This window comes from Vulpes vulpes, chromosome 10 (assembly GCF_048418805.1).
Source record: "Vulpes vulpes isolate BD-2025 chromosome 10, VulVul3, whole genome shotgun sequence".
Lineage (NCBI taxonomy): Eukaryota > Metazoa > Chordata > Mammalia > Carnivora > Canidae > Vulpes > Vulpes vulpes.
The window spans coordinates 52,863,495-52,880,432 of NC_132789.1; the positions used below are offsets into that span (position 1 = coordinate 52,863,495).

Consider the following 16,938-nt stretch of genomic DNA (forward strand, 5'->3'; position numbering starts at 1 on the left):
AACTCTGAATCCTTCATAGTAAGGAAGTTACAAAAGAGTTATATGGGCAGAAGACCAATTATAATGAGTTTAAGAATGAATGAAGGTTAAAGAAATATAGATGGTGAATGTAATCTATCAACCAAACCTATTAAAGTTTGGTAACAAGTGAAAACAGTGAATTAGTATCCTATTTTAGGGAAGGGCAAGAGAAGCATTTTTTAAGATGGGGGAAATTTAAGAATATTTGTAGGAAAGAGCCAGAGGAGATGGAGAGATGGGCAAAGAATAAGGCTCGTGCAAAATTATGAGGATCCAAAGATGCTCCATGAGTTGGAGCAGATCAAGTTTTAAATACTGTGGTAAGGAATTTCAACATTATTCTATTGGCAGAAGGGAGTCATTGAAGCTTTATGAAGAAGGTAATGACATACTGTGTGTTTTAAAAGGTGACCCAAAAGCCATGTAAGGGATGGCATAATTTAGGATCATTAATAATGATAAATTAAAAGTCACTAAGTTTTATTTGAACATGGACTAGACATTGCTAAACACTGTAGCTGAACTATCATATTTAATCCTCCTTTTTTTTTGTTTGTTTGTTTGTTTGTTTTGATATTTAATCCTCCTAACAAGCTTCTAAGATGGTGTTATTTTCAGGTCTATTTTTGAAGCTGAGGATATTGAGATTTATAAATACTAAGTAACTTGCTTAAGTTCCTCTATATGGGAATGGATAGGCCCCTTTGCTCTAGTGCAAGGATCAGCAAACTTTTTCTGTAAAGGACTAAACAGTAAATATTCTGGTCTTTGAAAGTCTTATAGTCTCATCTACGGCCATACCACCCTAAACGTGCCCCATCTCGTCTGGAGGTCTTATAGTCTCTATTGCAACTAAGCTGCCATAGACAATAACGTGACTGTGTTCCAATAAAAGATTATTAAAAAGAATAGTGGGAGGATCCCTGGGTGGCGCAGTGGTTTAGCACCTGCCTTTGGCCCAGGGCGCGATCCTGGAGACCCGGGATCGAATCCCACATCGGGCTCCCGATGCATGGAGCTTGCTTCTTCCTCTACCTGTGTCTCTGCCTCTCTCTCTCTTTCTCTGTGACTATCATAAATAATGAAAAAAAAATTAAAAAAATAAAAAATAAAAAGAATAGTGGGCCATAGTTAGTCCACCCTTGGTAGGGCCTGTTCTAGTTTGGAAAGCCATAATAAAGAAAGAAATGTAGCTTATCATATTTTGCTTTATCTTTTTTTGCTTTGGTGGGATAATGGGAATAGAATTTTTCTTAGGTAGGGATACCATTTAATCTCAAGAGAAGCATCCTTTCTATAAGAGGCTCACTAGAAACAGCTATTTATGCATGCAGTTTAGCCACATTCTGCAAAATACCCACTTAACTTTTTTTTTTCCACTTAGCTTTTATTACAATTACCTTCTAACAGAATGAACCCTAGAATGAAAGTTCTGTGAGAGCAGGGACTTTGTTTTATTCACTGTCCTGTCCCTAAAGCCTTGCACACAATAAATAATTGTTTACTTGCAACAATGTGGATGAAACTAGAGTATGTTACGCTAAGCAAAATAAGTCAGCCAGAGAAAGGCACATATCATATGATTTCACTCATATGTGGAATATAAGAAACAAAACAGATGAACATAAGGGAAGGAAAAATAGGGATCCCTGGGTGGCGCAGCAGTTTAGCGCCTGCCTTTGGCCCAGGGCGCGATCCTGGAGACCCGGGATCGAATCCCACGTCGGGCTCCCGGTGCATGGAGCCTGCTCCTCCCTCTGCCTGTGTCTCTGCCTCTCTCTCTCTCTCTCTGTTGTGTGACTATCAAAAAAAAAAAGGGGGGGGGGAAGGAAAAATACAATAAGATAAAAACAGAGAAGGAAGGACACCTGGGTTGCTCAGTGGTTGAATGCCTGCCTTCGGCTCAGAGCATAGTCCTGGAGTCCCAGGATCGAGTGCCGCATTGGGCTTCCTGCATGGAGTCTGCTTCTCCCTCTGCCTATATCTCTGCCTCTCTCTTTCTGTGTCTCTTATGAATAAGTAAATAAATAAAATCTTAAAAAAAAAAAAGCAGAGAAGGAAGCAAACCATAAAGACTGTTAACTATAGAGAACAAACTGAGGATTGGGAGGGGCAGTGGGTTGGGGGGTAGGCTTAAATGGGTGATGGGCATTATTAGTAGGGCACTTGTTGGGATGAACACTAGATGTTATATGTAAGTAATCACTAAATTCTACTTCTGAAACCAGTACTACACTATATGTTAACTAACTTAAATTTAAATTAAAAAATAAAAAATAAATTAATAATTGTTTAATAAATGAATGGCATTCTGATTCTCATAATTCCAATAACCAAGGAGTTTATTTAGAGAAGATATTTCATTTAATTTTTTTTAAGATTTTATTTATTTGATATAAGCAGAGGGAGAAGCAGAGGGAGAGGGAGAAGCAGACTCCTCACTGAGCAGTTAGCTTGATACGGGGCTCTATCCCAGGACCGCAAGATCATTGGCCTGAGCTGAAGGCAGATACTTAACCAATTGAGCCACCCAGGTGCTCCAAGAGTGACCCATTTTAAAGATACCTGTACAACTACAACTCCCTCAGATTAACTGTTTTCTCATTCATCTTGTCCAGATTTTCTCTACTCTAGTATAGCTTGCTTTCTTTCCTCTCCTCTCCCCTCCCCTCCCCTCCCCTCTTCAGATTTATTTATTCTTTATTTAATAATCTTCCCTTCCCCCTTCCCCTTCCCAAGAGACACAGAGAGAGAGAGAGAGAGACAGAGACAGAGACACAGGCACTGGGAGAAGCAGGCTCCATGCAGGAGAGCCCGATGAGGGACTGGATCCCAGGTCTCCAGGATCACACCCTGGGCTGAGGGGGCACTAAACTGCTGAGCCCCCCGGGCTGCCCTTTTTTTTTTTTAAGTGACAGAGCATATAAGTGGGGGAAGAACAGAGGGAGAGGGAGAAGCAGACTCTCCACTGAGCAGGGAGCCGGACGTGGGGCTCCATCCCAGGACTCTGGGATCATGACCTGAGCCAAAGGCAGACATTTAACAGACTGAGCACCCAGGTGTCCCCAGCTTCTTCTTTTTTACCCAAGTTTCTGACGTTAACTGACACCTTCAGATGCTGTTTCTCCATGGGTTATAGAGACAGTGCCATGCTAGCCAGAAACAGTGTTCCAGATTCAGTCTTTCAGCGCCCTGTATTACTTAGGTTCATTATTTGTTAGACTTTTACCTGCCCCACATTCCTCCCCCTCCCCCTCTTCCATATTAGGTAGTGATTTTCATAGTAAACTGACAGATGAATGAAGTTAAATGTCCCACTTTTCCAAGGCAGGGAGTGGAATGAAGAGGAGACTGGACACATAGAAACAAGCTTTTCAGGGTGCCTGGTTGGCTCAGTTGGTGGAGCATGCGACTTGATCATGGGGTCATGAGTTCAAGCCCCATATAGGTGTAGAGATTATTTAAAAATAAAGTCTTCAAAAAAAAAAGAAACAAGCTTTTCTGCTCAAGCACCTTGCTACCAAATTAGATTCTTAACTAGTCCACATTTAGGTTATAATTATGATAATTGCTTTTTTTTTTTAACTCTTGCTGTATACCAGTCACAGTGCTATGAACTTTACATTTATTATTTCATTTATTATTTTCCAACAACCTTATGTTGTGGACAATGTTATCCTATTTTACAGAGAGGAAAACTAATGCTTGCCTAGTAAAGTGGAAGTGCGATTTGAACCCCTAGCCTCTAACTTCAGAGGCTTTTAACTCTTTTACCAATTTGCTTCCCATTTATTCCCAAGCCACAGGTAAGTTTCGACTAGTCTTTGGCACCTACATCCTATTTTCAGTACTGCCTAGATCTTTCCTTGGGTGCTTTCCTTTCTCAAGTTCCCACCAAACCTCTGGATGTACTTAGAGGAAACTAGTAGTCCAGAAACTACCTCTTGGAGAAACTCTGAAATTTCTACATTTGTAATTTTGTTTGGAGTGACATGTCTTTAAAACTCTACTGTGATATGACAGCCAACCAAGTGTTCTCCTTCAGTTCCTTTTCACTCAACAATTGTTTACTGCATGTGCATACTGTTTGCTGTATGCACATACTATTGGGTGCTGTGAGCACAAGGAAGACTATGACCTATACTCTGCCTACATGGAATTTAATAGTTTTTCCAGCCTTGTCACTGCTTTGCCTTACTCCCACTTATAGTCAAGTCTCCCCCTTTCTTTGCCCTTCTAAACTAGAGCTTACTTGAAACTTGAGGGCATTGGTGTTTTCTTTTAAGATTTATTTATTTATTTGAGAGATAAAGAGAGAGCTTACATGAGTGGGAAGAGGGGTGGCGGGAGGGAGAGAATCTCAAGCAGAGTCCCCACTGAGCATGGAGTCTGACCCTGGGCTCCCTCTCACAGCCCTGAGACCATGATCTGAACTGAAATCAAGAGTCAGACATTGGGATGCCTGGGTGGCTCAGTGGTTTAGTGCCTGCCTTTGGCCCAGGGCGTGATCCTGGAGACCCGGGATCGAGTCCCACGTCGGGCTCCCTGCATGGAGCCTGCTTCTTCCTCTGCCTGTGTCTCTGCCTCTCTCTCTCTCCCCCTCTGTCTCTCAAGAATAAATAAATAAAATCTAAAAAAAAAAAAAAAAAAAGAGTCAGAAACTTAACCAACTGAGCCACCTAGGTACTTCTTGAGGGAATTGTTAATGAGACTTTCTTCTTGGCAACCCAAACCCAATTGTCACTGGCTTTGTGACATTTATCTTCTCCCACTTTTGATCATCATCATTTATTTATGGTTTTTATTTAAAAATTTTTTTGTATAAATATAACCTATTGGGTTTTTTTTTTTAATTTTTTTTTTAATTTTTATTTATGACAGTCACACACAGAGAGAGAGAGAGAGAGAGAGAGAGAGAGGCAGAGACACAGGCAGAGGGAGAAGCAGGCTCCATGCACCAGGAGCCCGACGTGGGATTCAATCCCGGGTCTCCAGGATCGCGCCCTGGGCCAAAGGCAGGCACCAAACCGCTGCGCCACCCAGGGATCCTGGTTCATTCCCTTTTATAGCTGAGTAGTAGTTTATTGTATGGATATCATAATTTGCTTTATTCCTTCAACTGCTGATGAATATTTTTGTACAAGTTTTGTGTTGACATATACTTTCACCTCTTTTGGGTTAAATACCTAGGAATAGACTAGCTGGATCAAGGTACATGTTTATTTAAGAAACTATCTCAGTGTCTTCCAAAGTGATGTGCCATTTCATATTCCCACCAGTAATGCATGACTATTCCAGCTGCTCTTTATTTTTACCAGCATTTGGTACTGAAAGCCTTTAATTTTAGATATTCTATTAGGTGTATAGTATGTCTTGTGTTTTTTAAAATTTATTTATTTATTTATTTTTGTTTAAAGATTTTATTTATTTACTCATGAGACACACAGAGAGAGAGGCAGAGACACAGGCAGATGGAGAAACAGGCTTTATGCAGGGAGCCTGATGTGGGACTTGATCCTGAGACTCCAGGACATGCCCTGAGCCAAAGGCAGATCTTAACTACGGAGCCACCCAGGTGTTTCTGTTTTTTATTTTTATTTATTTTTATTTATTTTTAAGATTTTATTTATTTACTCATGAGAGACACAGAGAGAGAGAGGGAGGCAGAGACACAGGCAGAGGGAGAAGCAGGCTCCATGCAGGGAGCCCGATGTGGGACTCGATCCCGGGACTCCAGGATAATGCCCTGAGCCAAAGGCAGGCACTAAACTGCTGAGCCACACAGGGGTCCCTGCATTTCTGTTTTTTAAATTGAGTTATCACTGTATTTTGAAAGATTAAAAAAAAATCTAAACATTTTTTGTTTAAATTTTAAACAAATGTTTAAATAAAAAAAATTTTTAAACAAATGTTTAAATAAAAAAATCTAAACATTTTGGTGGTTCAGTCAGTTGAGCAGACTTGATTTCGGCTTGGGTCGTGATCTCCAGATTGTGGGATCAAGCACTCCGTGTGGAGAGTCTGCTTGAGATTCTCTCTCTCCCCTTCTCCCTCTGCCCATCCTTCCTCTGAGATAAATAAATCTTAAAAAAAAAAAAATCTAAACACGAATTCTTTCTTAGATATATGCACTGCAATCTATGACTTGTCTTTTCATTCTCTTAATGTGTCTTAAGAGATTTTGATTTTAAGAATCCAATTAATCAGTTTTTAATTTTATAGATTATGCTTTGGTATCATGTCTAAGAAACCTTTGCTTAATAGAAGGTCACAGAGATTTTTGCTCTACTGAATTGCCTTTGTTACCTACCTTTGTAGAAAATCAGTCATGCATTGTATTCATTTCCTGGGACTGCCTAACGAAGCACCATAAATTTGTGGCTTTAAACAATCTAAATTTATTCTCTCATGGTTCTGAAGTCTGAAATCAAAGTATTGTTAGGCAACGCTTCCTCTGGAGGCTGTAGGGGAGAATCCTCTCTTGTTAATTCTGGCTTTTGGTGACTCCAGACATTCTTTGGTTTATGGCAGCATAACTCCTATCTCTGCCTCTGTGTTTACCTGGTCTTCACCCCAGATACTTCTCAACTGACTTCCCCTCTTCTTTTTTCTCTTATTAAATTGAAGTATAGTTGATATTACAAAATTATATCAGTTTCAGGTGTACAACATAGTGATTCAACATTTATATATATTACGAAGTGCTTATCATAAGTTAGTCATCATTTGTCACCATGCAAAATTATTACAATATTATTGACTATATTTTCTGTGGTGTACTTTACATCCCTATGATTTATTTATAACTAGAAATTTGTACCTCTTAATCCCCTTCACCTGTTTCTCCCATCTCTGCCAACCCCCCCTCCCAAGCAACCACCAATTTGTTTTCTGTATTTATGAATCTGTTTTTGTTTTGCTTTGTTTTGTAGATTCCACATATAAATGATATATTATTATTATTAGTGCTTCTAGACATTTTCTGTTAATATACAAACTTTTTTTTATACAAATGGGATTTGTAGCTCACTGTTTTTGTTTAACAGTACAATTTGGATATCTTCCCATATCAGTGCATAAAGAAGATCTACTCTGTTCTTTAAAAAAAAAAAAAAAGATTTTATTTATTTATTCATGAGAGACAGAGAGAGAGAGAGAGAGGCAGAGACATAGGAAAATGGAGAAGCAGGCTCCATGCAAGGAGCCCGACATGGGACTCCATCCCGGGACTCCAGGATCACACCCTAGGCCAAACGCAGGCGCTAAACTGCTGAGCTACCCAGGGATCTCTTACTCTGTTCTTTTTTAATGGCTATATAGTATTCCAGTCTATGAGTATACCATCAATATTTAACTAGTCTTTTATTGGTGGATATTTAGATATACAGTGATGAAGTAGATGTTCTTTTATATGTAACCAAATTGAGTATATTTGTAACATACATTCTGAGAAGTGGAATTGTTGGAGCGCTTAAAATTTTTGCTAGATATAATCAATTACCCTTTGAAAAAGTTGTGCCAAGAACTTAACAGTGTTTCCTGTTCCTGTTTTCTCACCTTCTGGACAACACTGAGCATGATTGATCATAAATTTTGTTCATTTGATAGATTTAAAAAGAAATATCTTCTTGTTTTAATGTGTATTTCCTTAGTTATGAGTGAATTAGAGCATATTTTGATTTTTTATTAGACATTTTACTTATTTTTCTGTGAATTATATACTTTTTTTTTTTTTAAGATTTTATTTATTTGAGAGAGCAAGCATGAGTAGGGGTGAGGGGCAGATGGAGAGGGAGAAGCAGATTCCCTGGTATCATGACCTGAGCTGAAAGAGATACTTAACTGACTGAGCCACCCAGGAACCCCCTGCTTATTTTTCCATTGGGCTCTCTCTCTCTCTCTCTCTTTTTTCACATATTTGGAAGAGTTCTTTTAATGTTAAGAAGTTAGTCCTTTATCTTCCAGCAAATGTGTGCTTCCCCCACCTGCTCCTGTAGTTGGTAGTTTGTAAATTACACACCTTCAGCTTGGGTGGTCCAACCTACTTACTTTCTAGATGAAGAAACTGAACTTCAAATAAGGTTAGTGTCTCTCTCTCTCTCTTTTTTTTTTTTTTTTTTTTTTTTTAATGAGCATGTAGTCAGATAGTAGTGAAGCTGAAACCAGCATCAAGTTTCCACTTCCAGTTAGGTGCTTTGGTTCCTTTTCCCATATACCATGTTATTTTTTTTTAATTTTATTTATTTACTTATGAGAGACACACAGAGAGAGAGGCAGAGACACAGGCAGAGGGAGAAGTAGACTCCCTGCCAGGAGCCTGAAGCGGGACTCGATTCCAGATCCTGGGACCACACCCTGAGCGGAAGGCAGACACCCAACCGCTGACCCACCCAGGCGTCCCATACCATGCTATTTTTAAGGCTTACTCCTTTCTCTCCTCCACAGTTGCTTTTTTTTTTTTTTTAAAGATTTTATTTATTCATGAGAGACACAGAGAAAGAGAGAGACAGGGACACAGGCAGAGAGAAGCAGGCTCCATGCAAGGAGCCTGATACAGGACTCGATCCTGGGTCCCAAGGATCACGCCCTGGGCCGAAGGCGGCGCTAAGCCACTGAGCCACCCAGGCTGCCCCCACAGTTGCTTTTTACCACTAGATCTTGCTACAACCAGATGTCTCATGTAAACCTAGAAATTTACCAGCCTGGTTATCAAAGTTAGGCCACAGGGTTGTACAGGAACGCGGGAGACTTCACAGGTATTGGATTGGTTTTTAATGCACGAGTAACTAAACTAGTTTCTCAATATGTCAATTATGTTCTTTTCATTTGTTTAAAAAATGTGTTTTATTTCATAGGTTCATGGGTGTGTGTGTACATCAAGGACAGTTGCATGCACTCACAGAGGTAAGATTGAAGTAAGCATATTGAAGTGGCTTCTTTGCCTTAGTATCAGCATTTTTGGTTCCATAGTAATTGTTACTTGTGTATGTTAGCAAAATGTGTATGCATTTACATTTATGCAAAAATGGCAGTGTTAACGATACTTTATTCTCTTATCTGGGGACAATGGCCATTATCTCTAAATACTCTTGGAGTCCTTTATAATACTTCATGAGTACTCTGAGATTATGAGTGCCCAAATATTATATTGACTCTTGCTGCCTGAATGACCCCTTCCTAACCTAAGGGATGGCGTCACTTGGCTGCAGACTCATGGCAACAAATTCCCAGACTACCCATAAACATTTGCTGTCCTGATCTAGAATTCCACTCACTGTTCTATTGTCCTGATTGGTCTTATTACTCCTTGGAATCAGTTTACCTTTCCAATCTCATTTCATTTTCAGCCTCTTCTAGGCAGTTAATATGTGAGAGTCACTATTTAGCCTCTGAGGATCAGAGAATCCTCTCTAGAACAAAGGCTTCCTAAATTCAGGTACTGAGCTATTAGCTTCAGAATTTGCTTGGATACTTCTTAGAAACACAAGTTCCTGGAATCTTCTAGGTTTAGTAGGTCTTCATAAGACCCATATATATTCTTTTTTTTTTTTTTAATTTTTATTTATTTATGATAGTCACAGAGAGAGAGAGAGAGAGAGAGAGAGAGAGAGAGAGAGGCAGAGACACAGGCAGAGGGAGAAGCAGGCTCCATGCACCGGGAGCCCGACGTGGGATTCGATCCTGGGTCTCCAGGATCGCGCCCTGGGCCAAAGGCAGGAGCTAAACCACTGCGCCACCCAGGGATCCCAAGACCCATATATATTCTTAAAAGCTCCTCAAATTATTCAGGTGAGCATCTAGATTTGAGAATCTATGTTCTAAGATGTATTCATAATCCTCCTTGGGAAGTAAGTACCAAAATACAAAGTGAAGAAACTTGGGAAGGTAAATTTTTTTAAACGAAGATTTTGTTTTTTTTTTTAATTCAGGAAAGATGCAGAGAGAGAGAGGCAGACACATAGGCAGAGGGAGAAGCAGGCTTCCTCGGGAAGCCTGATGCAGAAGCAGAACTTGATCCCAGGACCCTGGGACAACCACTGAGCCACCCAGGTGCCCTGGAAGGAAAATTGTTTAACAGAATTTGTTAGTATTGGTTTCCTCTGGCTTGGTGCCTGGTATTAGTCCTTAATATCTGATGAAGGAAGGCATCCTATCTTATATGGAAGGCCAAGGAAGGCAGAATAATGAGGTGGTAAAGAGCATGGGCCTTGATGTCTTGATTGCCAAGGTTTGAATTTCTGTCTCAGTATTGTCATCTGTAAAATGGGAATAATAATAAAATATCTGCCCCAGGGAGTCTAGTTAGAGAAGACCAGTGTCTGAGCCCTAGAGTATTTCAATTTTAAAAATCTGAGAAGGGCATTTTGAGAGGGAATAGCTAGTAAGTTAGGAAGAAAACGAGAGTATTTTGGCCTAGAATGGAAAAGAAGGAGTTTCAAGGAGGAGGGAGTAAGTAACTGTGGCAGATCTTGCTGATAAAATGATGACCTCTCAGGGATTTTGTGAAGAGGAAATGTAAAATGCTTATTTAGCACAGTGCCTGGCATATAGTAACTGGTTAATATGTTTTAACTATTACAGCTTTAAAAAAAAAAGATTTTATTTATTCATTCATGAGCAACACAGAGAGAACGGCAGAGACATAGGCAGAGGGAGAGACAGCCTCTCCTCAAGGAGCCTGATGCGGAACTTGATCCTGGACCCCAGGATCATGCTCTGAGCTGAAAGCAGATGCTTAACCACTGAGCCATCCAGGCGTCCCATACAGCTTTATTTTTAACATTGACTGGTCCTTCTGAACTCCTTGAATTCTCAATCTTTTTCATTTGGTACTTAATACTCTTGTTCAGGTACTGCTGTTAATGTTATTAAAAATTTTTTAAACTTTTTATTGAAGTATGACATAACAGAAAAAGCACACATATGAAATATGTACGGCTCACTAAATTTTTACAAATGAACACACCCATTACCAGGATTCCAGATCAAAAAACATATTCTGTGTATTTCTTTTCTCAGAAGTGAGTATATAGATTTTTCAAAGACAAAACTCTCGGGGCACCTGGGTGGCTCAGTGGTTGAGCATCTGCCTTTGTCAGGTCGTGAGGCTAGGGTCCTGGGGTTGAGTCCTGCATCAGGGTCCCCACAGGGAGCCTGCTTCCCCCTCTGCCTGTGTCTCTGCCTCTCTGTTTGTCTCTCATGAATAAATAAATCTTTAAAAAAAAAAAAAAAAAAGAGAGAGAAAACTCTCTCCTCTCAAGCCTTCTATCTGCCAGAGCTCTGCCACTAAAAATCATTAAAGTATTTGTTGTACTTCCTGTTTATATCATTGTTCTCTGTAATGTGAGTTTACTGGAAGGGCTTGCTTGTATGTTGGTTTTGCTGACAAAGAAGAACATGCTTTAAAATCTGTGATCAGGGCAGCCCGGGTGGCTCAGCGGTTTAGTGCCACCTTCCGCCCAATGCCTGATCCTGGAGACCCGGGATCGAGTCCCACATCAGGCTCCCTGCATGGAGCCTGCTTCTCCCTCTGCCTGTGTCTCTACCTCTCTCTCTCTCTCTCTCTCTCTGTCTCATGAATAAATAAATAAAATATTTAAAAAAATAAAAAAAGATAAAATCCGTGATCATGTTGCAAATTCGGAAGTGGGGTGTAATGGAAATGGCAGAAAAGCAGCATTCTTTCGGCCATGTTGCACTTAAATAATATTTTTTGTTAGTTTATTCATAGCCATATATAACATGTAGTGCCTGCTTTGTGAAAGAGTATGTATTTCCAGTATCACTGATGAGATATTGGCATAGCTTATAATATAAATAGTTTTTATTATGGTGATAATTGGCTGATGATCATGCAACCCAAATAGGCTCTTGGTTATTTTCAGAAGGGAATCAGCAAAGGCCATCATGGCATAGATCTCTGGGGAATCCTACATTTATCCTGCAGTTTGACTTGGCAGCACAGCCTTTGGTTTTCACTAAGGATTATAAAAATGAATTACTAATAACATCTAGCACAGTACTGTGAACTTAGATGACATTTAGTAAATTTTTCTTGACTGCTGGAATGGCTGTTTTTTATAATAATGTGAGCATCACTCCTTATTTCTCTTAAAATAATTTGTCAATAATGACAGTAAACAAACATAGCTCTTGTTAGTGCCTATAAAGTATTGATATTATTAGGAAGAATATGTCTCCTTTACAGTAGTGATCTGGACTTTCCTAGGCTTGAACCATTTCTGTGTGTCTTCTTTAAAAGCAGACATTGGGGCGCCTAGATGGCCCAGTCAGTAAAGCATCTGCCTTTAGCTCAGGTCGGGCTCCCTGCTCAGTGGAAAAGACTGCTTCTCCCTCTGCCCTCCCCCTGCTTGTGCTCCATCTCTCTCAAATAAACAAATAAAATCTTTAAAAAAAAGAATAAAATTGTAGACATTAATTGAATTTGGAACAGTTATACAGTTAGGTACTACTAACTACTATAGATAGTTTCATCTGTAGTTAAGTATAGATTTCTGAGTTTTTTTATTTTTTTAAGATTTTATTTATTTATTCATGAGAGACAGAGAGAGAGAGAGGCAGAGACACAGAGGGAGAAACAGTCTCCATGCAGGGAGCCTGACATGGGACTCCATCCCGGGTCTCCAGGATCACGCCCTGGGCTGAAGGCGGCGCTAAACCACTGAGCCACCCGGGCTGCCCTAGATTTCTGAGTTTTTAAGCAAATGAGTTGTTAAAGAAAAAACAGTTTGATAAAAAGATCAAACAAAGCCTTTTAAGTTTAATGAGTTAAATTTAAAAATCCACATTGTAGCCAATAGGAATGCTCTAGAAGTATGTCTTTGACTCAGGAAACTGTAATGTCTTCCATTTGGTCATGAGTATTAAGGAAATCTTCTGTTTTGTTTTTCTTTTAAATCTTCAGTTTTTTATTTTTATTTATTTATTTTTAAATATTTTATTTATGTATTCATAAGACACACACAGAGAGAGAGGCAGAGACACAGGCAGAGGGAGAAGCAGGCTCCATCACGGAGCCTGATGTGGGACTCGATCCCGGATCTCCAGGATCACACCCTGGGCCAAAGGCAGCACTAAACCACTGAGCCACCAGGGCTGCCCTCTTCAGTTTTTTAAAGAAAGAAAATATAACTCTATGTATTAGTTAGCTATTGCTACGTAATACCCAACCACAAAACCTCAAAAGCATACAACAATAAACATTTACTCCTTGTGCATCTGTAGGGCTGAGCTGAACTGAGCACAATTGGACAGTTCTGCTAGTCTCATTTGGGCTCATTCATGCATCTGGCAGGTCAACTGGTAGTCTGTCTAGGTTGGGATTTGCTGGGACTGCTTTCAGTTGCTTCTCATCCTTCCTTTGGGACCAGCAGACCAGCCTGGATGTGATGATACCAGAACAGCAAGAGTATGCCAGCCATTTGCACAAGTGCTTTTCATGATTCTTCTTATATTCAAGTTTGCTTGGCCAACATTCCCATTGGACAAAACAAGTCACACACCTGAGTTCACATTGGGAACATACTGCAAAGTTCTATGTCAAAGGGCATGAATTGCATAAGGGGTAAAGAATTGGAACCACTGTTGCAATCTCTCCTATCCTATAAATATCTCAATTGCCAGATCATAATTTGTCTTTTCTACCCTACTTGAGGGCAAAGAGTTTTTCCCATTACAAAAATCATAGCAGCTATCAGTTAGTTATTAAACACTACTGGGGGCTAAGTGCCATGCTTGATGCTTTATTTTTTATTTTATTTATTTTTTAATGTTAATCTTTTTTTTAAAGATTTATTTTTATTTATTTATGATAGTCACAGAGAGAGAGAGGCAGAGACACAGGCAGAGGGAGAAGCAGGCTCCATGCACCAGGAGCCCGACGTGGGACTCAATCCCGGGTCTCCAGGATCGCGCCCCGGGCCAAAGGCAGGCGCCAAACCGCTGCGCCACCCAGGGATCCCCTTGGTGCTTTATATATTAGCTATAATTCTCACAATTCTGTAATGATATTTTCTCCATTTTATAGGTGAGAAAAGTAGGCTTAGAGAAATTGAGTTTCCAAAGTAGAATTTGGGTCCAGATTCCTTTGACTTCAAAGCCAAACCCTTTCTATTTTAACATACTGTCCTTAATTCCCTTATATATTTCCCATAGTGCTAAGGGCTTATGTATATTCCCCCACAGGTTCTTGAATGTATAGCATGTGTAGTATTTGTAGAGTTGGACTCTATTTTTATATTTTGGTTTACTTGGAAGAGATATTTTCTGGTTATTGGATAGATTAGAATGTGTTTGGTTGCAATTTATCAGCAGCTAAATAGATGTTATCTAGAGACCCTATGTCTTTCTATCTCTTTGCTCTGTCTTTACGTTGTCAACTTCATCCTAAGGTGGTTGTCATTCTACTCAAAAAGTAGCTGCCACCAACTTACATGCTATATACATTTTCTCTTCCATATCCAAGATGGAAGTGTGGGCCATTGCCAAAGATAGTAGACAAAGAGAGAGATGCTTTGACACAGATTATGCATCATCTCCTAATGTCTCCTTTTTAAGCTTGTTAAGAAAGGCACAAAGAGGGAAATATCCTCATATAATCAAATAGTTCAGGGAACCTCTTTGTGCAGAACCTTTTGGTGCCTAGAAAATTGGACGTTTGGGGAATGAGTGGGGTGTAAGGTTAGGTAGGAATCTCAAGTGACAATATTCTGTGCTCAAAAGAGTCAGCAAAAGAATTACTTGGCAGAGGTTTTGGAGTCTCTCTTGCCTTTTCTACCATGCAGAAACTATGCTTTTCTTACCGTTCCAGTAAGAACCACTCAGCTACAGACACAGCAATTACTTGGCCTGTGACGGTATTCATTCTCTTTATAGCAAAGTAACTTCAATCAGCCAGATACTTGGTACTAAAAGACACTTTTGGAGCTCTTAACTCATGAGGGAGTGGATCAGTCCTGCAGGTGGCTGAAAAGAACTTTTTATTCACATAGCCCTCATCCTCTTCTCACTCACCATTTCTACCCCTACTATACACCTTCTTTCTTTTTTAAAGAATACTTTGGAAATTCTTTGTCTATGTGGGTTCACATGCATTGTTTCTGAGTTGTTTTTTGTCAGACTTATAAGAAGCCTTATATAATCAGAGAGTTTATAATGAAAGGAAACTCTGTCGGTTCAGTGACCAAACTCATGCATTATTTATAAAAATGTGCAGCCAGACCCCGATTCCAGTTTCTTGGTGTCCTGTGATATTGCTATTAGTTGTGCCTGCTTCTTTTTTTTGTTCTGTGTGGCCCAGTACAGAGTATTCATGGCCTTATTTACCCAGCCAGATGCGGTATTGTCTGGTGCCTGCCTTGGGTTAACTTTTGCAGCATAGCCATACCTATCTTTCAAGCATGGGGTGACTTTGGGGAAGCTATTTCTACCAGATGCTAGTTAAGAGGACACTCTAGATGTAGCAACAATGAATGATTGCCCTATTGACTCAGGACTTCTAAAGGAGTGGTGAATGTAGGAGAAATGACAAGATGTGAATTAACATCTGCAAGGGAAGAAAGAAATTCCATTTACACATACCACTTTGAGTGGTTCTGCTAGGCTCTGGGCTTATCAGAATGGAAAAGAAGCCTATTCCCCTAGTTATTGATGTATAACAAACTACCCTAAAACTTAGTGATTTAAAACAACCATTTTATTTTGCTTGTGATTTTTGTAGGTCGGGACTTTGAAAGGGCTCTGCTGGGTGTCTGGTCCACGTGTATCAGCTAGAAGGACCCACTTCCAGGATGGCGGCTTCATTCACATATCTGGTGCTATGGTGAATGAAGGTGGCTTGGCCCCTGTCTTACACTACATGGTATCTCTTTCACTAGGTCATCTCCATATACCTTGAGCTCTCCTGAGCTTCCCACAGCTTGGTGATCTCAAGATAGTTAGACTTTATATATGGTGACTAGTGAGAGGTACAGGCCACGTAAGTGGAAACTGAAAAACTTCTTAGGACCTACCTTGGAAGTTCCAGAATGTCACTTATGCTGCATTCTCTTGGTCAGTTCTGATTCACAGGGAGGGGAATTATTAGACTCTACATCTCACTGACCATTTTATTCCACTGCAATGTCTTTCATGAACTCAGTGTTTAGTGACTGGGGTAGTAAGAAATTTCTTACTATGTCCTTCTTTAAAAGCTATTTAAAAATAAAAAAAAAAATAAAAGCTATTTTTAAATAACCATGGGGCATCTCAGGTGCCTCAGCGGTTTAGCGCTGCCTTCAGCCCGGGCGTGATCCTGAAGACCTGGGATTGAGTCCCACATCGGGCTCCCTGCTCCTCCCTCTGCCTGTGTCTCTGCCTCTCTTTCTCTCTCTGTGTCTCTCATGAATCAATAAATAAAATCTTAAAAAATCCAGCCATTACTCCATACTGTTAATTAACTCTTAGATCTCCATATATATTTATAGTTATTACTCATTATAGTTCATATTCGTTTTTTCTGTCATCTCGTTTTCCACTCAATTATTTTACTAATATTTTATTTTTAATTAATTTTATTATTTTTTTATTTTTTAAAGATTTTATTTATTTATTTATTCATGAGAGACACACAGAGAGAGGCAGAGACATATAGGCAAGAAGCCCAATGTGGGACTCGATTCTGGGACTCCAGGATCATGCCCTGAGCCAAAGGCAGATGCTCAACAACTGAGCCACCCTGGTGTCCCTAATATTTCATTAAAAAAAAAGATTTTATTTATTTATTCATGAGAGACACAGAGGCAGAGACACAGGCAGAGGAAGAAGTAGACTCTGTGCAGGGAGTTCAATGTGGGGCTCGATACCGGGACTACAGGATCATGCCCTGAGCCAAAGGCAAATGCTCAACTGCTGAGCCAC

The 16,938-nt window shown here is 39.8% G+C and overlaps 1 protein-coding gene across 4 annotated transcripts in view; it reads left to right on the forward strand.

The window, feature by feature from the left end:
- TESK2 (testis associated actin remodelling kinase 2) overlaps positions 1 to 16,938 on the forward strand; it is a 143,025-nt gene that overhangs the window by 95,125 nt on the left and 30,962 nt on the right. For all 4 annotated transcript variants that reach the window (XM_025991953.2, XM_025991954.2, XM_025991956.2 and 1 more), the window contains exon 4: positions 8,877 to 8,925. In XM_025991953.2, coding sequence (XP_025847738.1) covers positions 8,877 to 8,925 — 49 coding nt within the window. The remainder of the gene's footprint in view (positions 1 to 8,876; positions 8,926 to 16,938) is intronic.